Source organism: Vigna umbellata, chromosome 3, assembly GCF_029865625.1.
Source record: "Vigna umbellata cultivar VRB3 chromosome 3, Vumbellata_1.0, whole genome shotgun sequence".
Taxonomy (NCBI): Eukaryota; Viridiplantae; Streptophyta; class Magnoliopsida; order Fabales; family Fabaceae; genus Vigna; species Vigna umbellata.
Genome location: NC_142167.1, coordinates 42,671,251 through 42,697,834, shown reverse-complemented (window position 1 = coordinate 42,697,834; position 26,584 = coordinate 42,671,251). Strand labels below are relative to the sequence as shown.

The 26,584-nt window shown below is 30.1% G+C and overlaps 3 protein-coding genes across 6 annotated transcripts; all 3 read left to right on the top strand.

Annotated features, from left to right (window-relative positions):
* Positions 1-1,320: 1,320 nt before the first annotated feature.
* LOC124835967 (protein LNK3-like) lies at positions 1,321-5,139 on the top strand. Its single transcript, XM_088111096.1, has 8 exons — positions 1,321-1,651; positions 2,075-2,466; positions 2,666-2,696; positions 2,874-2,959; positions 3,050-3,126; positions 3,787-3,903; positions 4,162-4,304; positions 4,700-5,139. Exons 2-8 carry the CDS (start codon positions 2,085-2,087, stop codon positions 4,932-4,934), a joined length of 1,071 nt encoding a protein of 356 aa, XP_087967222.1. The 5' UTR covers positions 1,321-1,651; positions 2,075-2,084; the 3' UTR covers positions 4,935-5,139.
* Positions 5,140-9,542: 4,403 nt separating this feature from the next.
* On the top strand, positions 9,543-10,438 carry LOC124835970 (MIZU-KUSSEI-like protein (Protein of unknown function, DUF617)). Its single transcript, XM_047311022.2, has one exon. It carries the CDS (start codon positions 9,614-9,616, stop codon positions 10,376-10,378), a length of 765 nt encoding a protein of 254 aa, XP_047166978.2. The 5' UTR covers positions 9,543-9,613; the 3' UTR covers positions 10,379-10,438.
* A 7,170-nt stretch (positions 10,439-17,608) lies between these two features.
* On the top strand, positions 17,609-25,613 carry LOC124835965 (copper ion binding / methyltransferase). Of its 4 annotated transcripts, none has more exons than XM_088111020.1 (13): positions 17,609-17,757; positions 18,614-18,806; positions 18,920-19,180; positions 19,821-19,894; positions 20,000-20,094; positions 22,287-22,384; positions 23,080-23,163; positions 23,442-23,522; positions 23,653-23,736; positions 23,858-23,953; positions 24,092-24,171; positions 24,690-24,778; positions 24,958-25,613. In XM_088111020.1, exons 2-13 carry the CDS (start codon positions 18,732-18,734, stop codon positions 25,344-25,346), a joined length of 1,506 nt encoding a protein of 501 aa, XP_087967146.1. In that variant the 5' UTR covers positions 17,609-17,757; positions 18,614-18,731; the 3' UTR covers positions 25,347-25,613. The 4 variants fall into 4 exon arrangements, with proteins under 4 accessions (XP_087967146.1, XP_047166970.1, XP_047166971.1 ...); XM_047311014.2 differs by having other exon boundaries at positions 18,915-19,180; XM_047311015.2 differs by having other exon boundaries at positions 17,628-17,757; positions 18,622-18,806.
* The last annotated feature ends 971 nt before the right edge of the window (positions 25,614-26,584 follow it).

The window sequence follows — 26,584 nt, the reverse complement described above, 5'->3', positions numbered from 1 at the left end:
TGGAAAAAAATGAAAATAAAATTTTGATAATTTCAAAATTTAATACATTCAAAGTCACATGTTAATAACTTACGTGACATCATCATAGTGCGGCCACTGACAGGTAACCGATTATATTTTTAAATTAATTTGTGTTCACATATTAATTAAATATTGGTATCCACTTTCACTTTAAGGAACAACCTTAGTCACTTACACGTTTTTCCATAAAGGAACTTTGCTCCTCAAAGTAGTTAAACGTCCCTCAAAGTAGTTAATATTACAAGTATTTTCATTCACTAATATCAGTAATTGATATTATTACACCTAATAACAGTAGATATTCAATTAACTAATGATAAAGATTGAGAAATTAAAAAAAAATTGTGAAAAGTATATATTACAATTCGACAAATCTTAAAATTAAAGGAGAAAAATGTGTATACCCCTATTTTTAATATATGAACAAAATTTTTAAAGGGATTTCATGAGCAGAAAGTGATTACTTTTGTAATAGAAAAAACAAAAAGTGGAAGCAGTTCAATGATTTGGGCATATTCAGGATGTTATAATTTTTTTAGGAATGATTTTTGTTACAATGATTCAGTAAATTCAAACCCCTCTCGATTAAACTAGTTAATATTTTTAAATAAATTAGATTTAATATTAACCAAACCAATACAATCTGTGGTTATTAGTTGGAACATGGAATTTGTGATTTATAAATTCAATAAATCCAAATCAAATTAATAATGATTTTTGTATTAATAATTATCATGCACAAAATGTTATGGTACAATATTTTATTCATTTTTATACTTTTTGCTATCTAGTTTTTAAAAATTAATTATAAAAAAAATATGTTATTTACATATTTTTAATAACAAGATTACAGTATGCTTTTGCCTAGAATTATACTTTTACCTCAAAATAAAAATAAAAAACATTTATTTAGTAAGAGATCCAATTAATCTGAACTGAACTTAATGTTTTTCCATTGAATTGATTTAATTCGGATTGTAAAAATAAAAAATAATTGGCTTAAATTTTATTTCACCTCAAATCCATAAAATGTTTTGGCAACTCTAACTTTTACATTAATAAATCGATAAAGGGCATGTTGAGAATGTGATCTTTAAGGCATCTACCGGGATTTTGCAGCTAAAAAGTTCTAAACTTGGGGTCTACTTTTGAGGCTACCACTGCCACATGCTCAAATCTCAAATGCTGAAATGGACCTGGCCAATAAGGATTCAGTTTTAGATGGAGAACTTTAGGCCACAAATCTCGGCACCAAAACATTCTCAGCCACAAACTCATAAAAAGTCTCTATCTTTCTTCCTTTTTGCTTGCTCACAACTGTCTCTCAGAAGATTAGCACAAAATGGTACTTCAACTCGCTATATATTAAGCCTTTCTTAAAACTGTTTATCAAATGAAACTTGTCACTTGATCACTCAAAACCACACCCTTCAGAACCGAAAATTTTCTGTGAACCCCGCAAACCTCTTGCCAAGTTTTGTTTTGTTTGTCACTCAAAATTCTGTGAACCCTACTAAACTTCTTACCAAGTTTTTGTTTTGTTTGTCACTGAGTACTGTAATCTCCAACTGGGTTGGTTTGTTTTCATCAATCAGAAGTCTGATTCTCTCGCTTCATAAGCCATAGAAAGGTATGTTCTTTTCAACCCCTCTTTCGATTATTATATGTGAAAAAGTTTTCTCGATGAATTTAAGGAAATTCAACAGTTTAGAGGAAGTTTTTCTGTTTTTCTCTTTTCATTTTCTATGAGGGTGTCAAAGATATATGGTGATTAGTGCTAGTTTCATCAAGTTTCTAACTTTCGCAGTTTTTTCCTTTTTTTTTTTGTTTTTTCCAACATTTTGAAGGGTTAAATGAAGTGGGATTTCATTCTTTGATAAAGACAGGGAAGGGTAAAGACTAAGGATTTTATTTATAATTGAAGGGAAACTCATGAAAACTATTGATCATCATACCTAATTTTTGTTTGTCTGAGTCAATAAATTCAGCATATTTCCATTTGAAAAGGGCATCTTTTACTTGCTAATCTTCAAACATTTTGAACATTATACAGACTATTTGGCATGGATTTGTACTATGGATGTGAAAATGGTGAATATTTTTTACCAAAAGATCAAGAAGATTTACTGGAAAGGTATTCTTCAGCAGGGTGTTGGTCAGAATGGGGAATAAAAGCACCTGAATGCCTTAATTCAACTGAGGAGTATTTGACCAAGAACACAGAAGAGACAGAGGTAGAATTCAATTTCATTGATAAAAGTTTCAAAGATGAAATTGAGTTTGACCCTTATCTACAAGACAAAGATCAATCTAGCAGCTCAAGTGTGTGTGGAGGATTGTCTGAGCAATTTCAACAAACAGCACTCTCGTGTGATCGTCAGTCCAAATACGAGCTTCAAGACCTATCGACTTTCGAACATGTGGATGACTTTTTCTTGTACAAGCGTAACTTCTGGGACTAAGATTCTTGGTTTTATGCCTGTATGATAATGAAATCATGTAGCATCTCAAACATTCTTGCACTGTATCAAGTCCAGTACAAAATGAATTTCTCTGTGGTGTTTTTTGATTGCAAATTTCACCATATTTATCATAATGATTAGAGCCAGTACAGACTAACACTATCATACTTATTTGTTCCCAGAACTCTATAAGAATGAACCTGTTATAGCATGGTAAGGGCTCTATTTTCTTTAATAATTCTAGAATGAAAATTCTTTTTTTACTTTTTCATTACATATGTAAATCAATACAGACATTCAATATTCACTTTCTTACCATAAGCATGAAGTTATTCCAATTCATGTGACCATATTTTGTCTGACAGTCTTCACATGTTTCTCATAATGCAGGGATTCTGTACTTGAAGATTTTACCTGTGTTGAAAACCTTCACAAATCTTTCCTTTATCCTGAGAACCCAAGCAGCAACACCAACGGTGATCAATACGTTTTAATGTGTGAACAAGTAATTAAAAAATATTTATTATATGGATGTACAAGCTACTAATTAGTTATTTCTCTATCAGATGCAGTGCACAAAGATGTTGCAGCTTCAGGGTTTGTTTCTTGCAACTCTGACTCTAAGGATTGCCTGGATATAGAGGTAATAATTACCTTTTGTTTAGTACTTGAATAGTGTTTCCGAATCATAAATTTGTAGTCAGTGAAGAAGTTGTAATCATATCAAAATTGTCATGTATGTGCTGTGAAACTCAATTGTTATGCAGTAACATGTATTGCATGCAACAAACTATAATTGGTATGGACAAAACTTGGATACAGTTTTCCAAGTGTTATTGGCCTTGTTCTCTAATCGGAACCGAAGTTCAGCTAGGCAATCTGCATAATCCTTTAATTCTTATTTTTACTACACTAATATTGAGGTGAAACTCTATTTCTGATTTGAGAAAGTACCAGCAGAGTTTAGGAAGTGTATCTAAATTTCGAACAATGTTAACTTCTGTATTGTGGAGACACTTTTATGTTTACAAACTTTGCTGTGCTTTTAAGTATTGCTTCTCAAATTTTTACTCTAGCAGAAACCATGTTATCCAACAATTTCTTTTGTTTAACCTTAGGAAGTTGACATCATGGAAAGGCAGAAAAAAGAGAAGTAACTATACCTGTAGTGTACTAGTATTTCTTGTTTGTGTAGTATTTTGTGGAGATATAAAGTAAGTCATGATTGGACATGTCATTTAAACTAACAGAACTAATTTGCATACAAATTCTAATTGCAATGTAATTTTTTTTTCTCTTAAAGGCACGTACGATCAAAATCTTGGACCCTTTTGAGCAGTCTAATGGAGACAAGATCATGCCTGAGAAGTTATCCCTTGAGGAATGTACACTGCTGGGCTTTGAGATGTTAGTTGCACAGGTTTGTGACTGAGAACTGAAGTTACTGGCATGACTAAATGCAATAATAAGAAATGCTACTAACACACTTATTTTCAACATACTCTATCATTGCTTGAAGTCTATATTCCAAACTAAATAACGCAATCTCACTCCCTATCTAGTGAGACTCGTGGATTTCACTAAATAACAAATAGTGTGATGAAAAAAAGTGTATTACTAGCATTTATCATGCAATGATACTTGTTGGTAACTTTTTCTCCCTATCAATCATGATTAGTTCACAGAAAAGACTCGCATCTGCTTCCGAGATGCCCTGTTTCGCCTTGCCAAAAATACAAAACAGCATGCAGTAGAGAACTTGGATGGAGATCTTAACATGCATCAAGAAATGCCACACTCAGTTTACAATGAAACCATGAGGTACATGTTATACTTATGTTGCAAGCCTGTTATGTTCTTTTGATGCCGAAACAGTTACTCTTTGTTGATTTGGATGATAGCATAAACTTCTGCTTGGTTTGGCCTGAAACTACTCATCACAAATTGAACTCTTACTCCTTCTATACTTCTTTTTCGGCATGAAATATGGTTTTACCGTTGTTTAAGAGCATATTCTGCATATTGGAATATTATGAATCAAAGATAATTCTATTCTCTAGTCAAATTTTTGCATACCAGTTCATTCTTCTGTAACTCTGTGAGACAAGGAGTATTGGTGGTGCTAAATACAACACAAGTCCACATAATAATAGTATACAGTTCTGGCTTTCCACTAAATACTTAAAAGATGAAAACCCTTGGTTGAAATGTTGCAGGTCTGTGGACAAGAAACCAATGGAATCAGAGACCAACATTGTTGACAGGGCAGTTGCAAACCTCATGTTCAACAAGATGGAAATTAACATACTAGATATCCCTTTTACAACACTAGTTAACATGAAGCGAGAAGTTACTGGAAGTAAAGTTCTTCAAGAACAAAGCTCAAAAGCCTTGGATGTGACACAAAAATCTCATTCTCCTCACCCAGAAAAGTTACCTGCACATGCATAGGTTCCAAGGATGAACATGTAAAGCAGAGAATCATATATTGCCATGAAGATCCTCTAAGAAGTCATTCATGCTTGAGTTTAGTTAAATGATGTTTTTGTAGCTGCTTCCTAGTATCTAAACCAAAAAAAAAAGTAGAAAAACTAATTTCCTGTAATTATGCAACCCCTTAAAGTGGCAAGGAATTTTCCCTAGTTTTGGCTTCTGATATCTCCATGTACATATGCTTTTGCACTTGTGTTCTGCAGCTTCTATCGATAGCTGGCTCTAGCCATGAGTTCAATTTTGATTAGAATGTATGATTGAACTGATCAACTAGGAAGAAGCAAAGATGGGGTCAGTTCAGGATTCTCAGATTCCTTGAGTATTTTTCTTTAGTGAAAATGATTGAATTGATGAAGCAGAAGAACAAATGCATTCATTGCTCTTTTATTAATTTTATATTTTATAACAACTTAGCAATGGAGTTGAAATAATTAGTAACGTCCCTAGAAAGTATTGGCATATTCTGTAATATCATAATATGACTTTCTTCTTACAAAATGGTTGAAAAAAAATGGAAGAAAATGCTTGGAAAGTAAATGGAAGATGTAACATGCCTAACATATTAGAAAGGATTTGTGGGTGTCCACTATGGATTAATTTCACAATTTAAAAATAAGGCAAATTTACCTTTTTATTTATATTTACATTGACTTCAAGAAGTGTTCAATTTCCCGTTCTTTTTTTTGGGGGGATAAAATTATTGTATGCTAAAATCTGAGGAAAGAAAAAAATGATGGGAAACAATATCATTTTTTTCTTCTTAAATAAACTTGATTTCAAAAGGTTGACTTTTGTATATGTTTTGATTACTTGTGAGTTCTGAGACACTTTGGAGGATCCATATTAATTAAATTGCTTTCAGATTTGTTTTAGTTTGTCATTTAATTTATTCCATGTTAAATTGTCAATGAAGATTGAAAATACTAATAATAAAATATGAATAATTTAAAGGCTTTTAGTTACTTTGATCTTAATATATATAACCACTAATGCCCAATATTTTCAATTCTAATAAATTAAACACAACTACCATTGCATACAAAACTCAATATATCTGACGTTTAGCTAGATTAATGTCTGACATTATGAAAATTTATTTAGGATATGTTTGATATAAGTTAAGATTGTTATGGAAAGTATAGATTTTCTTTTTAAAAATAAGGATTCCAAAACAAAAATTAAAATCACTTGATCCTCACAAATAAATTCGTGAATAATCTTCCTTGTGATTAAGATTACAAAATAATTCATACTAAAAATGCTTGCACCAATAAACGGAAAATATTTAAAATTTAAGTGTTTTTTTATCCATCCAATTGTTATGGATATCATATTACGTAACTCGTAGATACTTTGCACGGAATTTAGGCTTTAGAATATAGTTTTATATATTTGAGCTTATACTTTTAGAGAAGGTGTTTTTTAGTTAATCTACATAATTTATTTTTATAAAAATGTGATAACTTTATTCACTAATAATATGGAAAAAAAATACAGGATAAATTTCTATATATAACCAAACCTTTATCATCCAAAATTTAATTATCTAGTTTGTGTGACTTTATTTCACCACACATTATTAATATTATCACAATATTTTCAATTGATTTTAATTTTTTAATATAAAATTAGAAATTCAGTCCCTTTCAACACCAGATCGAAGAATTTGTTTAAAAGGAAAAAAAGAAAAAGAGGAAAGATCGTAGAATATAATGAAAATGTTCTGGTGCGGGCACGTGTATTCAACTATGTCTAAAATTGCGCATACAATTTTGGAAACTCTAAACTCAGATTTGATTTGATTATTAGAGGCACTTAGGTCAAACTTCACAATACTTAATTCGTTTTTGTCAGTGATATTATTAATTATTTAAAAATAAAAAAATTATTAAAAAATTAAAAATTGAAAACTTTTTTTTTTCAATGTTTAGTCTATTTTTATATGATACACTCAAATAATTATTTTTATTACAATTTTAGAATATTATTATCCCAAATTTCAATACACTCTAGCAATATTCTCGTAAAACACGTGCGTTTTGTAAATTCTTGATTCTTCAGAATAACACATATATTTTCTTAGTACTACATCAAGCTTCACAATTTCGAGAGGAAACGAGAGGTCAATTTTATTATTCAAATATTCAATTTTTTAGAAAAATATAATATATACATAAAATAAAATTTATTATTTAAAACATTACTTAACCATTTTAACTTTAATTTTAATTAAATATTTAAGTTTAAAATTAAAATCAACCTTTTACACTCTCGTTTAATCATTGTCATATTATAAATTAAATTTCTCTAGTAATAAAAAATAATATTTAAATAAAAAAAACTCTCGCTCAATTTAATTAAACATTTTTCAAATTTAAAATGAAAAAAATCAACTCTATCTTCTCATTTAATCAAGTTCACATTGAAAGCTTAATTTTTCTAACATTAATAAAAATAAAATAAAATTTACACTAAATTATTGAAATGGTCTGTATTCTTAATTAATTTTTCTATTTAAATTAATTTTATCTAACAAATATTTTTTTCCTTCTTTCTTTTGGATAGATAAACCTGTCATCACGAGGTGGGATTTGTTTTTAAGTGATATGATTATATCTACTTTCAAAGATGAAGTCCAAATAGATTAAACTAACCCATTCTATATTTGACAATTACTTATCAGTTTATATATTGAAGCATATAAATAAGAAGTGAAAATAAAATATAAAATATAATGAATATAATAAATGATGTAATAAACAAATAAATAAGATGAAATAAAATAGTTGAATGTTTTATAAATTTTAGTTATGCTTTTGGTTCTTAATATTTGAGATAAATATTATCTTTCAAATGAAAAAAGAAAACTCAATCTCCTCTGAAATAAAAAACATATGTAGATCACGAGAGGTTAATGTATGTGAGCAGAATATATTTTCCCAGGAAAAAAAAAGACATAAATGTTGAGCGGATACTTTTGTTTTAATAACTGAGATCAAAGGGATCGAAATATGTTACTAAATTTAACTCAAACACTCATAAATAAATAAATGAAAATGGACTCACCTTATAAATAGTTTTATATTATTATTCAAAATTAAGTTATTACATATGGCAAGTTTGTCTTGACATCAACTTTGTTTGAATTAGACTAAAAGAAATAGTGTTTTGGAGGTGCGGTCGAGATTAACATACGGATTAGTGTGATATAAGTTGTAAAAGGATCTAGATGTTCGTCCTCAATTATCGTTCGTATGTTATGTTAGAAAGTTACTTAGAGAAGGTACTTCGATATCAAAATCAATAAATATTTGATTGCTTAAGCAATTAATGGGTCATTACCTATTTCTTTATCTTAAATATGTATTTATAGATTTGGAATGAATTTTGGATAAGTGATAGTTTAATTATGACTCACTTGATAATAATCATACTTTGTTTTAGATTGATCAATGTTAGAAGTAATTTGTATGTGGACTGATCATTCAGCTTATTAATTACAGTCACATGGAAATAATACATGGTTATATTTATGGTATGATTAACCGTTTGGACAGTCTAGTCTAAAGTTAACCAAACTATCATATTGTACAAATAGAAAAAGAAAATAATAAAAATATATAATTGATACAATAGAATAACATTAATTAAAAGAGTGTTTTCAATTTTTTGAATGGGTGACAAAGAAAAAAAAAACTAAAGTTAATTATTTTCTTTTAACACAAATTATATTAAAAAAAAGGTTTAATGTCTCAAAAATTAAAAAAATATAATTCAGTCACGTTTTTAATGCCACATAATAAAAATTACACTGTCAGCATACCTTTCTTAACGGCGTCATCTCAATTTGAGAGAAAGGTCCTATTTGATTCAATTTTACAAAAATAAAGACTTAATTGAGATGCCGAAAAAAAAGAGAACTATTTTATATTCTGGATAAAAATAGGGACCTGGTGAGACATTAAACCTAAAAAAACACTTACTTAAAATAAAGAAATAAAGAAATAGAGAAAATTATAAAATGTGACAAGTGATATAAAAAAATTAGAAACTATTTCTACCAATAAATCTAACTCAAAGTACTCTATAAAGCACAAAGTCGATTATAGCTGATAATTAATTTCGACAAAAACTAGTATAATATATATGCGCGATATATTGAAGCAATTAATCTGGTAAATCACTGAGTGTGCAACTAGTTATTCCAGTTGGATAAAAAAAACAGAAAATCAGATAACCATTAAGAAACTAAAATTAAAACTTCTGAAAAATCCAGAAGAGAATTAACCAACACACGACATTAATTTTACCTATTTTTAATCCCATTGTTCAACGATCCAAACAAATTCATTACTCTCTCTCAATTATCTTCAGAAACTAACATGCAAAACCTAAACTAAATAATTAAACATAAAAGCTGACACAAAAATGAAAGATAAAAGCAACAAGTGTTTTCAAACCTTCATAGAAATGAACAGCCACCAAACCTCAACGTGCACCCCACAATGAAGTTTTCTTCGTATAAATCAAAACACTTTTTTCTGCATAAGCCCACCAAACCTTCATCCTTAATTTTCTCAAACCAAACAACAAAAGTTTCCTCTGCACCTGATTCCATTGTCTTCCCAGAAACATCAATGACATCACTGCTATCATCACCATTGTCAATACCACCACCACCTCCACCGCCATTGTTATCCAATGAAGCAACCATGGAAAAACCCTCTCCTCCCCTTCGCATGTCCATCTCACTTCAACCGGCAAACACTAAGAGCAAACGCGATTCCAAGTCCAACAAGCTCTATCGAAGGTTCCGATCGGTTTTCCGATCTCTTCCCATCATCGCGCCGTCATGCAAGATGCCAACAGTTATGAGAAGCCGTGGCAGCGAGGTGCACATCCATGGTGGCACAAGGATCACCGGAACCCTATTCGGGCACCGGAAAGCCAGGGTAAACCTTGCATTCCAAACAAACCCCAATTGCCAACCGTTCCTGCTCTTGGAGCTGGCTATCCCCACAGGGAAAGTGCTCCAAGAAATGGAAATGGGGCTAAATAGGATAGCGTTAGAGTGTGAGAAACATTCTCACAACAACGAGAAGATTAAGATCATCGATGAACCCATTTGGACATTGTTTTGCAATGGGAAGAAAACGGGTTATGGGGTGAAGAGAGAGCCTACAGATGATGACTTGAACGTGATGCAATTGTTGCATGCAGTGTCTGTGGCTGTTGGTGTTCTTCCCAATGAGATTGCAGATCCTCATGATGGTGAACTCTTATACATGAGGGCACATTTTGAACGAGTGATTGGGTCTAAAGACTCTGAGACTTATTACATGATGATGCCTGATGGAAATAATAACGGGCCTGAACTTAGTCTGTTCTTCGTTAGGGTTTAATATCAGGCTTGTCAGAAAAGGTTGAATCTTTTAGATTATGTGTAAAGGTTTTAAATTGTAGTTACAATTATAAATGCCACATTAATCTTTAATATGTGATGAGATTCATAGTTTAAAATGGGATTCATTTTCCATGTATTTATTATATGATATTCTTAGAATTGTTATAATTTCATTAGGGTTATTGTTATTAGGAGGTAGAAAATTTTATTTTCTTGTGCAATTAGGGTACTTAAGGAGGAGTGAAATAGACTAGGGTTGTGTTCTGAGGAAAGAGAAGGTGGTAGTGTTAAGGATGATGTAAATTTCTTGGTTTTGGTAGGAAACAATTTTTCTTTTTTTTAATTTTAGTAATTTAGAACACAGATTCGTGGATTCGTGTAGTTTAATCTTTTTTATTTTCTTTGGAATGGTGATGGAGTAAGAATGATTTAATGAACTTCTATATAAGTACGAACTTTTTTCATGAATCGTTCTATCAATTTATTAGGTGCCATCATGTTTTATTTTACCTAGGGATGCATGTAACTGTGTCTAGTGAAATTATTTGCTTGATGAATTTTCTTACGTTATATAACGTGATGGGATATATGGTGTTTATTGGGTTTCTTAACATATTTTTTAATAGTTTTACTTTTCATTGACTATTCGTTAGAGTGAACTGAGTGAGAAGATTTGATATAATCATACGTGTAGAGGGGAAGACGTGAAGAAGACCAATATGATCGTGGCGACAATAAATTCCTTTATGTATTTTTGCGTATGAAATCTTGAACCATAGAGCTTTTAATTTTTTTTCCAGATTACCTATATCGCAATATGAATTTGATATGAGGTATTTCATTATTTTCTAATATTTGTGTGGTTGATTCAATTTTAAACTTTTTTTCTCATTTTAATCTTTATTTTATTTAAAAACAATAATTTGATCATTTTCATTAAATTAATAACATCACGTGTTAGTTTTTTTTTTTCTGTCCATCTTTCTCCATCATCACCATCATCATCATCATCTTCCACCAATCTTTTTCACTTTCTCCCTCTCTTTTTCTCCATCCACCTTCCACCACCATTTTTCCTTCTTTTCCTTCTCCTCTCCATAATCTTTCAACTTGTATAACAACGTTTCTTCATAGAGAGAGGTGTTAACGAAGAGAGTTTATCTGCAGAAAAGAAGAATCAAATGAGACAATTAGATGTCTAATACAATATTGATAGAAAAGAAGACTTTGCAACACAATTTGGTGTTTGCAATCGCGGTAACGTTTATGGTACGTAACATCATTAATTTGATGCGAGTTGTTCAGCAATAAAAAAAAAATCCCTAATGTCCTCACATTTTTTTCATCAAAATTTGGTCGATCATTGCTTGAAACATGAGAACCAATCATTCTTATTTTTTTTCCATTACAATTTCAATTCTTCATTTCCTAATGGTCAAAATCCAAACACTATATATATCTAAGAGTCTTAGAGGCATCTCACAACCTCAAACATTGTCTCCCAATATTTTCCAATATCTTCCATTTGAAATTGTAGAAAAAATTCTCTCGTTTTTACCCATCAAAGTCACAAAATAATTATCGATTATCTCATCGGAGTTTCAGAGTTCTACCTCGTAAATTCTTGTTCCATAAAGATTTTACGAAACTATAGGGAGAAGGGAAAAGGATGGTGGAAGGTTGACAGTGGAAAAGAGAGGGAAAAAGGGAAGGATGGTGAAAAGTGGAGAAGGAAGAAAAAAAAAACCAGAAAAAAATTCTTAAAAATTCACAAGTGATAATCTTTTAAATAGTGTTAACATAAATTTAATGAAAATGATTACATTGAACTTTTTAATTAAAACTATGATTAAATTGAGAACAAAATAAATTAAGTCATCACATTGAATCAAGTCCTTGAATATTGAGTCCAAAATACTAATTAAGTATATATAAATACTTATTAAGTCATTAATATATATATATATATATATATATATATATATATATATATATATATATTTTAAAATAAATACTTTTTATGTAATTAAATAAATAATTAAAATTTATTCATTATTCTCAATTTGTTCGAGAGCATTCACGTTGCCAACTAAATAGTAAATTTTGTTATCATAATGTGCTACAACATCCATGTTGGAGAAGCTCAACTACAAGTATGATGAGATTTTCATGGCCTTTTGCATCCTCTTCCATGATGTCAACACCTCGTGTTTCATCATCTTCTCCACCTCATCTTTTAAGAACCACCATAAACCTCACCGTCTATAAGACATGTTAACTAAAGCTTGTTTCTCATTATTACTAACATAGCCATCCTTTTCACTTTCATACTTTTTTAGGGCTTCTACGTTGGTTACAAATGATACCAAATTGCCATATATAACTTGGTACATTCTTTATTTTATAGGTTAGTCTTGTATTGACGATTTAGATTTAAACTCACTAATTAATATGATATCATTCTACCTTTTATTGGAATCCTATTATACCACTCACAAATGCTTGTATATGACGTGAAAACCATTTAACCACTAAAGTCATGGCTAAAAGGATAAAAGAAGATGAGACATTGATCAGGGCATATTTATATCCTTATTTATCTTTTAATATTGGATTCTTAATTAGTTTTTGTACTTTAATAGAACATTTTATTTACGATTTGTTATAATTGAGTTTATTGAGTATGAGATACAAAAACATGATAAAAATAGTTTTTTAGTTGAATAAATGATCTTTGGATATTTTGAGGTGTGTTAGTGTAGCTCATGGAGGTGTGAAAAAAAATTGGTTAAAGTGTTACGACACCTTAAAGATAAATCCAAGAATAGAAAATAATCAAGACGACAAGAAGTCAATCCAAGGATATATAACATGAAAAAGTGAAGAAATTTGACTAAACCAAGAAGAAGAAACAAACAACAAAAATTGGATCTTATGATTTTCTGTATTTTTTCTACTAAAAGAGTTTTGATAATTCATAAATATTTATGATTAAAGATGATTTGGAGAAAATATATCTTAATATATTTTATTTGATATTGTTAAATAATTACCTTATTTAACTATATCAATAAATAAAAAGATAATATTTGCTAAATCTTTTTTAAATCTAGTAAATATCTTCTTAAATATTTTTAGATCTCTGCAACAATCAAATATATCTTAAAGATATTGAATTATTTAAAAGATATTTGGAGAATATTACATTATCATAAAGAATATTACAATAATAGAAAGTCTGAAAAGTCCAATTCAAATTCTCTGTAAAGAGACACAGGGAAACACATTAGAGAGCTTAGGAACCCTTTGGGGGTTCAAATTTCGTCTTCTCTCTCTTCTCTGATGTTCTATATCCTCTCTTCTTTTGTTTTCATGTTATTTCTACATTTCATGGAGTGTTAAGTCTGTGGTTGATTCTGATGTAATTTCTTAATTGGATTATGAGATTAAATGAATAAATTTGTTTGTTCTTTTTTATTTTTGTTGTGATTTTTATCTATCTTTTGCTTCTTAATCAAGTAAAAGTAATGATTTTTACATTATAGCAAATTAACATGGTGTTAAATCTACATAACATATCAATCATATGAGTCCAAATGTTTTTATTTTTAACTGAGAATTTACTTTGATTAAAGTTAGAAACTTTCATGTAATTGAATGGAGTTTTGCCAATAATTGAGAATGTTCTTTAATTAGTGGTAAAAAATTTAACAAGAATTAGTACTTTGGTTAATTAACTTTTTACTTTATATAAGAGGTGAAAATATATACATGATTAGACATGGTAATATTTAATTGAGAATGTACTTTGGTTAAGAGTGACAATGCCAAAAAATTAATTGAGAATTTACATTGATTAATTTGAAAATCTAAGACAATAATTAATTGAACAATAATCTTTTGATAACCAATGATGAATCGTATTTTGAAAATGTAGTAAAATCAACCTATTTTCTTTATCATTGTTTTTATCTTTTTAAATATTTTAATAAATTTATTTCTTTCTATTTTTTGTTATTTTGTTCCTTAATCTGTTATATGATCTTTAACTTCTTTATTGTTTTTGTTTTACTAACCCTTTTGTATAGTTTTTATAAGAACTAATTTGTTAAAAATGAATTTCGTGTGTTTGTTAGGAGATGATTTAGGGTTGAATTTGCCCTTTTTATTTTGTTGGCTATTATCTTAACAATATTGAAGTTGCTATAGTTTAGTAGTATTAATTTGATCGCGTCAACGACAACATTATCAAACCTCAAAGAAAAACACTTTCTTAATTTGAAAAGTAGAATATTAGTATTTTCCTTTTCTTCTTAGTCTTGTAAAAATTGCATAGATGCACTTCCTTCTTGAATTTTTCTAGAATTTCATAGAGACATAAGTCACTATAGGTAATTTTGTATTTATCGGAAGAATTTTACATATGAGTAAAAGTTCTTTTATAAAATAAGGTATACTAATGAATTTTAGAATTTTTATTATCGATGAATATTTTGGTGGGTAATGGATTTGTCAAAAATTTAGACGAATATTTTCATCAATAATGAATTCATCGATTAAAATTTGTTAGTAATTGGATGTTTTAGTAATCTATCAGTAAAATAGATGTCAAAATTCGCGCTATTTATTTTGGGTCTTGACCATTTAATGGTAAAATTCGTCATTAATTGAATTCTTTTAAAAATTTGTTGATAAATTTGTTGTTAAAATGATTACCAAAATTCCAGTTAAATCTAATTGGACATGCTATTAAATACAAGTGAGAAGAAGAATCAGATGAAGAAGAAGGAATGAAGAAAATGAGACAGAATCAAAGAACAATGAAGGTAAATCATAGGAGAACAAAAAGGAGGAGAAATGATAACGTCCTCCTCAAGCCACATTGGACCAAAGCAAGAAGATGAAGCTAAGGAGGTGGAAGTGGCGCAAAAGCTATGGATATGGTGGTGAACCTCACGGTTTTGGGGGTGGTGCTCACGGTTTTGGTGAGTATTTGTGATGGAATGAAATTGTTTGATGGATCTCTTAAGAGATTGGACTAACTCTAGAGAAGGATGACTAAAGGGACCTCAAGGGATGCTCCAACCTTGACTTGGAACAAGATATGGTTGCTCAAATATTTTGACAGCATAATATTCTGAATTCTCCAAGTGATTGTACAAGGGCAGAGACACCTCTATTTATAGAGGAATGTGTCTCCAAAGTAGACCAAAACCCTAAAATCTCTCCACTCTTAAAGTGTCATCTGACAATTCACTTTAGAAAAAGTTTATCCACTTAGAAAATGACACAAGACCACTATCTTTGTAAAAAAACTCTTCACTAAGAGTTTGCCATGTGGCCATCATGCCTCAAGGTGGGACACCCTTCATCAAGCTAGGTTTACAAACCATACACTACTTGACCCTTAATACAAGGCCTAAAAAGAAATCCTAAATTACTTGACTTTTAATATAAGGTTTGGAATCACTTCATGATAGCTCTAAAGAAAGTGCTTTGCTTCACTTTGCATATAACTCTAACTTATCTTGAATGTGCTTGAGTCATGGATAGAGCATATGACATCAAAAAAGAAAAAGTCTGAAAGGCAATAATTACTAATTTAATATGGTTATCAATAATTATTGATAAATTTTTTTATTGATTTTTTCATTGAAAATTTCATTTCACTAATAAAATTTCACTATTATCGAGATTTTGTTTTTTGATAATTTCATTTTTTTTTTTATAATGAGTGGACTTGCTTTGAACCTTAATTGACTTTGATTTGAATTTCAATATTTAGAACCATATACATAGTTAAATTTGTCTAAAATGAGAGGAGAAAAAGACTTGAGGCATAAAGTCCGTCATCACGTAGGATAAGCTAAAAATAGTGTCACTTCGTCATCACGTAGGATGCTAAAAATAATGTCACTCCAAAACTAGGTTAGCTTTGAATTCCTCCTTGTTTTGGCCCTAGCTCAACCTTGTTAGCTTGTTTATAAGCTAAACATTAGAAGAGAGGTTACTGCAGAGATCAAGTCCCAAATCAGATGAATAAAGTACTTTAAAGGTAAAATGGCAAGGGCATTGTTTGGCTTGGAGGATGTCTTAATTCACCTTGTGCAATTACTTTTATTTTGGTTTTCCAACAAAATTGCAATTATCATTTCTTTTATCCTAATATTTATTTAAATGATAGAACAATTAAATATAAAGAGTTTATATGTAAAAAGCAAAAAAACTCTATCACTTTACACAAACTAAAAATATACGAGAAATACAATTAACACTAATTAGAATTTCATACTTTTTAAATATATTGAAAATTACAAAAAAATAGTTATTTAATAATTACTAGTAAAAACACATATTATGCATATATGACAAAAAATTATTATTATTATATTTATAAAAGTAAATATAAATAATTTTTATATTTTTATTGTAAATAATTATTTTATTTTAAAAAATAACTAAAATTAAAAAAATAGTCAAATAAAAAGGATTAAATTTAGAAAAAAGTCACTCAAAAGAGTAATATTAAAATACAATTGTGTACATAAAAAGGATTCCTTTATAATAGTTATAGATATTCAATTTTCAATAAATTTTAATTACATATTTACTTACCTAAGGAGGAATATTATTAAGTTATATTAATTAATTACAATTACGTTGTTTTAGTTAATCTCTAATAACGATCTTAAAGTTTTATTTTGTTTCATGTGTTTTGTGACATATTATTTTAAAAATCTTATTATAATTTTTTATTTTAAGAGAAGAGTCTTACATAAAACACATGTTTTGATAAATTTTTAGTCATATTTCATTTTGTTTAGAACTTAATTTTTTTTTATCTGTAATATGATATTTTAAATTTAAACATCTCATGCAATTGGGTTTTGGGAATTATGGTTATTGTTATAATCTTATTAGAGATACTCTTAATGACTCACTTTATTTTAAATTAAAATTTGAAAATTAATTTAAATAATAAAATATTTTGCTTCCACAAACTATAATTAATTAAACAATTTTTTAATTTATTTTTCGTCAAGTATTATTGATTACTCTTTTTAACATTTGACTTAGTTTATGCATGAAGTAACTTAAAACGTTAAATATTATATAAGAAGTTGTATTATATATGGTTGATATAATATGATCAAAAATTAAAAATATAAACATAATTTCATTATTGAACGTTATATTATGTATGAAATAAATGTTGATAACTTTGTTATAGAATTTATACATTTATCCGTAATAATAATGAAAAGGAAAAGAGAAACAACGGGGTTTTCGAGGGGTTTTTCATCGTAGCTCCTTCGTCTCTTCCGCCACACCCAGCGGCACCATCAACTTTTCCTTCCATCCACCCACAAAGCTAAGGTAATTGTTTTTCTCTTCTGGGATTTAATATAATTGGTTACTCAAATCTTCATTCACTTAGTATCAATTGGGTTATTAGAGAAACGAAAAATTTCGATGCTTTGAACAAGTAAAATACCAGCAAAACTAAATCTCTTCCTTAAGTCTTGAATCCAGAGTATACCAGTGGTTAGTCACTCGCCCTTTTCATGTTACACACGCACCTCCATTTCTCCATGGTGCTGCGAAATTAAGTTAAAAAGAAAGAACGAGTTGGTTAAGTTTTGCTCATAAGCTGTTTGGTAAAATTTGTCACTGAAGATTTTGCAGATATTTTGCTTAAGTATGGTGCTGAAAATGTTTAGGTTTAGGCCCTGATTCCATTTCTCTTCTATACACCACGTGTATTAAATCTCTATAGTTACTTGGTGGATGTAGGGACTACACAGTAACTAGAGGATTAAACCCGTATGGTTACTTGGTGGATGTTGTCCTCGCCCCTCTTTTGGTGGCTGTTGATCTATTTAGGATCTATTGCCAAGTAAAGTTGGATTATAAGTTGCACCCAGTTCTATTTTAGGAACTTCACTTTTATACAGAGTTGAAAATTCTGAAACATCTGAACAGAATGATGAAAATAATCTTTTCAGGTGAGAGAACAGATTGGGTTATGAATATTTGTTTCTAGAATTCCATTCTTCCTTAGAAAAGATGGAAATCAGAAAATCAAAAGAATTGGCATGAACAAATATTATGATTTTGATTAAGTCTTGTTTGTTTGGATTTTATTTTTGTGATGCTTGGATGAGATTTTTTGTTTTAATTTAATTTCTGTTCAGTGTTTATTAAATCTGTTGCTAACTTACTAAGTTCACAGTAATACAGGAACGTGATTGCTTGGACCACAAAGAGGTTTGCTAAATCCTGGGTCAGCATGGCTACCCAGACAATAGCTGAAACTGCACAAAAACTTGTCAACCCTGAAGCCCTTCGCTATGCAGCCAAACAATCAGAGCGCTGCCTTGTTATTCCTGTCCGTCTCCGTCGTGCTATTAAAAAATACCTTAAAGGTCCTTTTATTTTGTTGGTTCTTATTTTCTCTTCATATCTGCAATATATATCTTTATATTTTCACATTTGTGTGATTGCAAGTGTTCATGTTGGTCTTGGGATTATAGAGCAGGAGGAGCCATATATGAAGAGTAAAGTCTTGAGACTGTCTCAATCATTTAATCAAATCAAGGATGTCAATCTACAGTTGGCAAGCACCACAGCAAAGAAGATAGTTGAAGACCCTTTAAAGTCTCTCGAACAATCAAAACGTTGGAAGATTACGAGCTCTTATGGGGACATTGGTCTCATGTATAGAGATGATGAGACAATTGCTTATGTGGCTTCTAGAATGCCTGCTGTTTACTCTGCTTGTTACAGAGTACTTAAAGAGGTAGAATATCAAGGAAAAAATATAAAGAAAAACAAGGAATAATTTACCGTTAAGTAATTGTTGTTAAAAGTTATGAATAACCAGGTGAAGTGGGATTTTGGGTTACTTGTTTTATGTTAACCTTTTCCTTCATAAAATAAATGACGGAAACAGAAAGGAAAACGAATAAGTCGACAATGCTTTTGAGTACATCCATGAACATGATATGTATGGAGGAAACATTAGGATACTGATGAAAGTGTTTCTTAGAGGGAAGGGGTTGTTTAGGTCGACACAAGAACTATAGGAAAAAGTCTGTCTAAACTTAACCAATTCAAGTGAATTCAACACGACAGAGTGAATAAATGATTAGATTCCTTAATATGTGGGATTAGCGTGTCTTCTTATTCATCTTGCTCTCTTTTTTTCTCCACTTAATTTCCAAAATGTATCATGTAGGTTGAGGATCTGCTATGTTATTTAATATTTTTAAAGTATGGATCAAGTGGGACAAGACAATTGTTATTGTTGTGAATCATAAATTTCCTTGACTTATATTTTCAATTTTAACTTTTTATTTTAATGAATACTGCATTGAAGGTCTTTCAGTCTTAAATAAAATGTTGGCTTGAAGTTAAGCTCAACAAAATTTCCTTTTTAGGTTCGCAGAAGGCTTCCTGGTTTCTCCCCATCTAAGGTATTAGATTTTGGTGCCGGGACTGGTTCAGCTTTCTGGTAATATATTCTTGAACTTTGTTCTGGTGAATGGTTAACTTTGATGATATGAATTTTTATGATGTTATTGAACTTTTTTGTTGCCTTTCAAATCTTATGATGTAGGGCACTACAAGAAGTTTGGCCAAAATCTTTGGAGAAAGTTAATTTAATAGAACCATCACAATCAATGCAGCGTGCAGGTCGGAGCCTTGTACAAGGTAAATGGTGGTAATCTTCTTTAAAAGTGATAGACTTATTATTGCTTTCAATTTGACAATAAAGCATATTATATTTTAGGAGGAGGCTGGAAGAGCAACACCTCTACATTAAGTGTACATTTAAATGTTTTTTTGGAAATCATGGAACAGAACATAATTGCATATTTTGCTTATTGTTTTTTGACTACCTAATTCCTTGTCATTTGACATAAATCTTAAACAAGCTAGATTATTATTAGGGAACTTTTGTAGATTAAGTGTGATTATTTTCTTATCCTTTCCATATCCGGATGCATCCTTGGATGAGTAATTAGATCATGCTATACTGGAAATATAATTGTCAGGTTGGGGGTGCAGCACATGCTAGAAATGTTAAATGCACAATAGTGCTGCACACACAGTCTTTGATTATTTTCAACTTTGAGTGCTGGTACTTTTGGCAAACTTCTTTGTTCAACATGTAAAAGTTTGAATATTTTATTAGACTTGATTAGAAGTTCAGTAGTCTTTATATTCAATGAACTTAAGATAAAAAATTTCAAGATTGCAGAAACAAATCCTTTCTTCCAAACTTACAGGAAAGGGAAGAGAAAATTATGTACTTAAGCAAGGACAGTAATAGAGTTATTTCATTGTATATATAAAGGCTATGTTTCAGATGCTGCTGCTATGGTATTTGTATTTTGTGTGATCTCTCATGTGAACTGAAGAAAATAAACAGCTGTTTCATGATATATATATATATATATATATATATATATATATATATATATATATATATATATATATATATATATATATATATATATATATATATATATATATATATATATATGTATGTATGTATGTATGTATGTATATAATTTGTCTTATTATATAGAATTTTGATTGATAAATTAGGATCCCTCTTGTTAAAAGTTATGGGGTTTTCATATATAACATTGAGTCATGACTGAGAGGAGTTATTTAAGTCGGAGATTGGGAAGTCATTTTTCAAGAGTTAGGGATCTTTAACTAGTAACCACCTAACAAGTGATAGAACTGCTGCCAGTTTGGCCAGCTTTTCTTTTGCTGAAAAGTTATTTCTTAAAACCTTCATAGCTCAATAATTGATGATGATTTCAACTTCAAGCTGTTGTTAGAGGAAGTAATGCTAATCTTACTTAAAACATGCTGGTTTTTCTACTCTAAAGGTGAATATAATTGAAAAGGGAAAGTTGAAAACAAAAAAGAAAAATTGTTAGGTACATATGACATATGAAACCATTCTTGTGAGTATTGTCTAAAATTGTTCTGTGACAGAGAATCTTCACATTGACCGGGTATGGGCATGAGTAGGGATGATACCGTAGTTTTTCAATTGGGTATGGAGATGAGTACATATATATTCGTACTGTCCCCATACCCATTCCAATTCCCGTCTCTGTTCTCATACTCATTCTTGTTTTAAATTACTAAACATACCTTTAGTTTATTATTTGACCTTTATCCAATAGCTATTTGACACTCTGATTTGAGATTTGTGCAATTATAATTTCTTTCTTAATTTTGACATTGGAAGAAAGAAAATGTGTATCCTTTGATATTGAGTCCTTGATAATTTCCTTTGTTGTGATTTTTTATTTTTTGTAAAAAAAATATTTAATTAATATTTGGAACAGTAAGGGGGCAGGTATGGGTATACCCATAACCTTATGAGAACGGGAATTGAACAAAACTTTTACACCCGTTGGATATAGGGACTGGGATGGAGATGAATTTTTACTTAGGGGATGAGGATGGGAAAGTGAAACTTGCACCTGCCACCCTCCATTGTCATCCCTATTGTAAGGGTGAGTTTTTCTATTTATGGGGGAAAATTATTAGTTTAATTAGAAGACTTTAAAATTTGTGAAAGAAATAGTTGAACTTGTCTTCCTATGTTTGGTTCATCATTATGAATGAAATGGATATACTTATTCTTGTAATGGGTGCCTAAGTCATTCCAGTCAGTGCTGGATCAGTGCATACCATTGTCTGTGTGTTCCAGGATTTTTCCTTTACAGAATTCTATGCCTGTATTGAATTATAGGTGAATTTTCTTGTTTAAGATTGATATTGGAAATCTTTGCCTTTTTGAACTTCCCGAGAAAAGTTAAAGCTGTTCAATAAGTGGTGACTTTGAATTTTTTCTGCTGTTGGTTATATACTAGGTCTCAAGAATTTGCCACTTATTCATAGCTATGATAGCATTCAAGCCCTTTCTAAAAGTATTGGTAAATCAGACAGAGGGCATGACCTTGTAATTGCTGTAAGTTTATTCTTTTGGATTTTACATTTAATAGAATCATGGTATGCACTTTTTAACTTAGTTTGTGACTTTAAAAGATGAAAATAAGCCAACTTTATTCTGGAAAAGCATGAAATTATTTCAAGGATAAAATGTAATGGACTTCAGTAAAAAAATTAAATCATGTTGGATTTGTTTAGGTGGTCTGCTTTGTCTGGGGCCAGTGTGCTAAAATAAAATTATTCTTGTAGAAAAGAATTGCACGTGTTACATATTGTGAATCAAAATCAATAATTGTCTTAAGTATCTTACCACATAATGTTTACTGCCAAAAACTAAAACGAAAGAACATTGTATAATCCATCTATAACTTACCCACATTTAATTTTATTATGTTATGCATATCGTGTTATATGCATGAAATTCTGATTGACGTGCAGATGTGTTAGATGGATTTGAAGATCTAATAGTTTACTTATCTAATTCATTGAACTAGAAGATAATCGGCTCTTCCTGTATGCTTCATATCTTCAGATTTCAGCTGTTTTTTCATTCCATTCAACTTTTACATTTTGGTTCAAATAAATTAAATTGTTCAGCCCTTCAGTTTATTGCTTTATTGTACAACCCGATATGCATTTCTTGTAATGTTGGAAGGATCATGTATTTATTGTAAATTGATGCTAATTGCTACCAATCTGTTTTATTGGCTGAAGTCTTATGTTCTTGGAGAGATTCCATCAATAAAGGATCGAATAACCATAGTTCGCCAACTTTGGGATCTAACAAGTGATCTTCTGGTATGGTTTCTTGCTAATACTTTCATTGTTATGTGAAAGAGAGATTGTCTATAAATAATGTTACTTATTAACTTGGTGTTGTTTTAGCATTTAAGTTAAGTAAAACAAAATTATAGCGGAAAAGGAGTGGTAGGAGCAAAGAAAAATGTCTGTTAATTTTTTCAAAGAGTTCTTTAAAAAGGAATGATGGGAGCCCCTTCGAATTCATGATATTGTGTTTAATTCTTTTGAATCTTATATCTAATGTTATCTCCGTTTGTGAAATTTAATTCTTGTAGGTCTTGGTTGAACCAGGAACGCCTCATGGATCTAATATTATTGCTCAGATGAGATCTCACATATTATGGATGGAAGAAAGAGTAAATTTACTACTTTTGTGAAAAAATGAACAATAATAAATAATCTTTCTATTCTGTATTTAGGCATCATAGTTGCCTTTCTCCTTCTATATTTTATTCTTACTAAGCATGAAATTTGCTGTTTTTGTAGAAATATCGTAAAGCATCTCGTAAGAATAATGAAGTTTGTAAAGATTTGATCACTCAGAAGTCTGGTGCGTTCGTGGTTGCCCCTGTAAGTATATTACAGTTTTACTCAACATCTTTTCCAATTATTTTAGTTTTACAACTCATTTTTCTTCAATTTCTGCCTGCCCCATTCTTATTCTCTTTTCTGGTGAATCTTCTGCATGCAGTGTCCTCATGATGGGATTTGTCCGCTGGTAAAATCTGGAAAATATTGTCATTTTGTTCAACGCTTAGAGAGGACTTCATCGCAACGTGCCTACAAGGTTTCTGTGTAATTCATATTTTTCTTTCTGTACTGGAAGGAATTATGTTTCTTCTTACATTCCTAGTTTCACCTTTTCCTGTGATTTCAACAAGGATTAGCATAAGCAATTTATTGCTGTTAAATTTCGCCATTACAGCGTTCAAAGGGTGATCCTTTACGTGGTTTTGAAGATGAGAAATTTTCCTATGTTGTTTTTAGACGTGGACCAAGGCCAAGGCAAGTGTTTTAATTAAATCTTTCATTCTGGAACTAAATCAATGTAGATACTAAATAGAATAGAAGAAAATAATTTAATTAGTAAAACTTTTTCATACTATCATGATGATGGATTGTCATGTGTGGTAGTAAGGTTGATAACTTTTGTAATAAATTACTTTCAAAACCACATTTAGGATAATTTCTAATTAGTTAATAATATAAAAATCTTTATGTTAACAATGTGTCAAATTTAAACTCTTGATGAAAAAATTGCAGATATCTTTTTTTCATGAAAATATAACAAGACTAATGGCATGATCTCTTGTTGACATGTATCTCTTAATATTTTCCAATTAATTTCTGTTTTGATTTCATTTTTTTTATGGATATTTCTTATGGTCACAATTTCTACTTAAAAGAAGGAACACTTTCTGATCCTTCCTACCCTGATTATTGAATAGGATAAATCCATATCTTTGAGGCATAAATGTTTCATCCTTTATAACTCTGTTCTTTTTACCCATCCCTCACACCAGGGAACCTTGGCCCCTTGAGGGTGTGGAATTTGAGACTCTGAAGGAGCAGCATGCAAAAAGAAATCCAGAGGATCTTGAAATTGACTATGGTACATGTTTGCCTTTATGCTAACTTTTTCCTAGAATGCTTTGAAACAGAACATATTGTATGATTTGTTAGTAGCAAACAAGCTTCCAAACAAGCTTCCTTTGCATGGTATACAGGAAAGGGTTTTTGAGATTGTAAACTAATGTTTTTTTGATTATTATTTATTTGTCAATTTTTCAGAGGACTGGATGAAGTTACAACAAGCTGATGATACTCTTCATGAAGTAGCTGATGCAGCAGATGATTTGGAAACTGGTGACACTTCTTGTGAAGTAGTTAACGCTGTAAGTTATGATTCGGATGCTGTGGAAACTGACGGTGATGATGATAGTGACAATGACTACGAAAGGAGAGAAGAGAGAGCTAGTGCTGATCTTGGAGGTGGCTGGGGCAGGATTGTCTTCATGCCTGTCAGAAGGGGCAGACAGGTCACAATGAATGTGTGCAGATCCACCAAAAAGGATGCCTCAGAGGGTTCATATGATCGTATTGTCGTCACAAAGAGCAAGAACCCTACCTTGCATCATCAGGCCAAAAGATCTATCTGGGGTGACCTGTGGCCCTTTTGAAGCTAAATATTGTTTGATGTTAATTTATTGTCATTTCATGTTCCTGACTGATAAAAAATGTTAAGGGTTATGCCTTCAAAATTCAAAGAAAACATAAGAAATTCACATTATAGATGGAGTTCTGCATGTAGCCTTTAGCTATTAAATTTCCTTCATGAAACACGGTATTATAGATAATTTGTTTAGAGAAAAGTGAGAATTGTATTATAACTTGTTGGGTCAGCTACAAAACCATCAAGAATTATATGCGATAAGTGTTTTAGATAATGATACTTTATTATTTTATTTTAAAAATATCAACAGTATAATTAGAATTTTCTAATTAGATGTTTAGTTATCTAATAAGTTTTATCTTTCTAAAATTTTAAAATTTTATTTTAATGATATTTTATTATTATTTTTTATTTTTTTCTAAAAATTCTAACTCTATTCGTCTATTGGAAGTTCAAAGATTGTGTGAAGGTTCCTTGAGAAGAGATCCTCATAGTCAATTGATTTCAACTATAAAGAAAAAATAGAAATCTTGAAACTGTAAGAGGAATTTTAGAGTTCTTAGAATCATTAGAGCGTCAGTTAGATAAGGAAAGTTAGTTTATTTGGTTTGGATTTGGTATATATGTGATGTTTGATGTTTGTATGATGATATGATGATTGATTTGTGAACTTTAATTAAATTGTAAAATTTGATATGTTAGAGTGTTTGAAAATGATAGTTTGTTGAATTGAAAACTTATACATATTGGTGTGGAGATTGAATTGAGCACGTGTTTTAATAGACATTTTCACTTTCACCCTTGGATCATTTAAGAGATTTTTTCACCAAACCTCATTGATCTTATGTAGCTTCAGAAGATTCTCGATAGTGAATTCTCAATATACTCTCCAACCTGCTAGGGATACTTGGATCAAATAACAAGTTTTAGTTAGCCATTATTAGAAAAACTATTATTTATGTTGTAAAGTCAACAAGTTCTTGTAAGTTTGAAGTTTTAGGCGGTGTTCACTTACACTGATTTTACTGTTTAAGAAGATTGGAAAGGACAGATTCTGCATAAATTCATGTTCACTTGCACCAATTTAGAAAGAAGAAAATGAAGTGATTTGCGAAATCCATGATTAATTTATCACCCACTGATAAGAAGAGATTTGAAGGTAATTGATATAAAATGTCAATTTTTGTCCTTGCTTTATTTCATAATTAGTTACAGGTGTAATTGATTCAAATGAGTTTTATTTAA

Excerpts from the sequence above, each read along its gene's own strand:
- LOC124835967 (XM_088111096.1), top strand. The coding sequence starts at position 2,085 with ATGGATTTGTACTATGGATGTGAAAATGGTGAATATTTTTTACCAAAA. Across the intron at positions 2,697-2,873 it reads AATGAACCTGTTATAGCATG|GGATTCTGTACTTGAAGATT; the intron begins GTAAGGGCTCTA and ends CTCATAATGCAG. Across the intron at positions 3,127-3,786 it reads AGGATTGCCTGGATATAGAG|GCACGTACGATCAAAATCTT; the intron begins GTAATAATTACC and ends TTTCTCTTAAAG.
- LOC124835970 (XM_047311022.2), top strand. The coding sequence starts at position 9,614 with ATGACATCACTGCTATCATCACCATTGTCAATACCACCACCACCTCCA.
- LOC124835965 (XM_047311014.2), top strand. The coding sequence starts at position 18,671 with ATGGCTACCCAGACAATAGCTGAAACTGCACAAAAACTTGTCAACCCT. Across the intron at positions 24,172-24,689 it reads AGACGTGGACCAAGGCCAAG|GGAACCTTGGCCCCTTGAGG; the intron begins GCAAGTGTTTTA and ends CCCTCACACCAG. Across the intron at positions 24,779-24,957 it reads GGATCTTGAAATTGACTATG|AGGACTGGATGAAGTTACAA; the intron begins GTACATGTTTGC and ends TCAATTTTTCAG.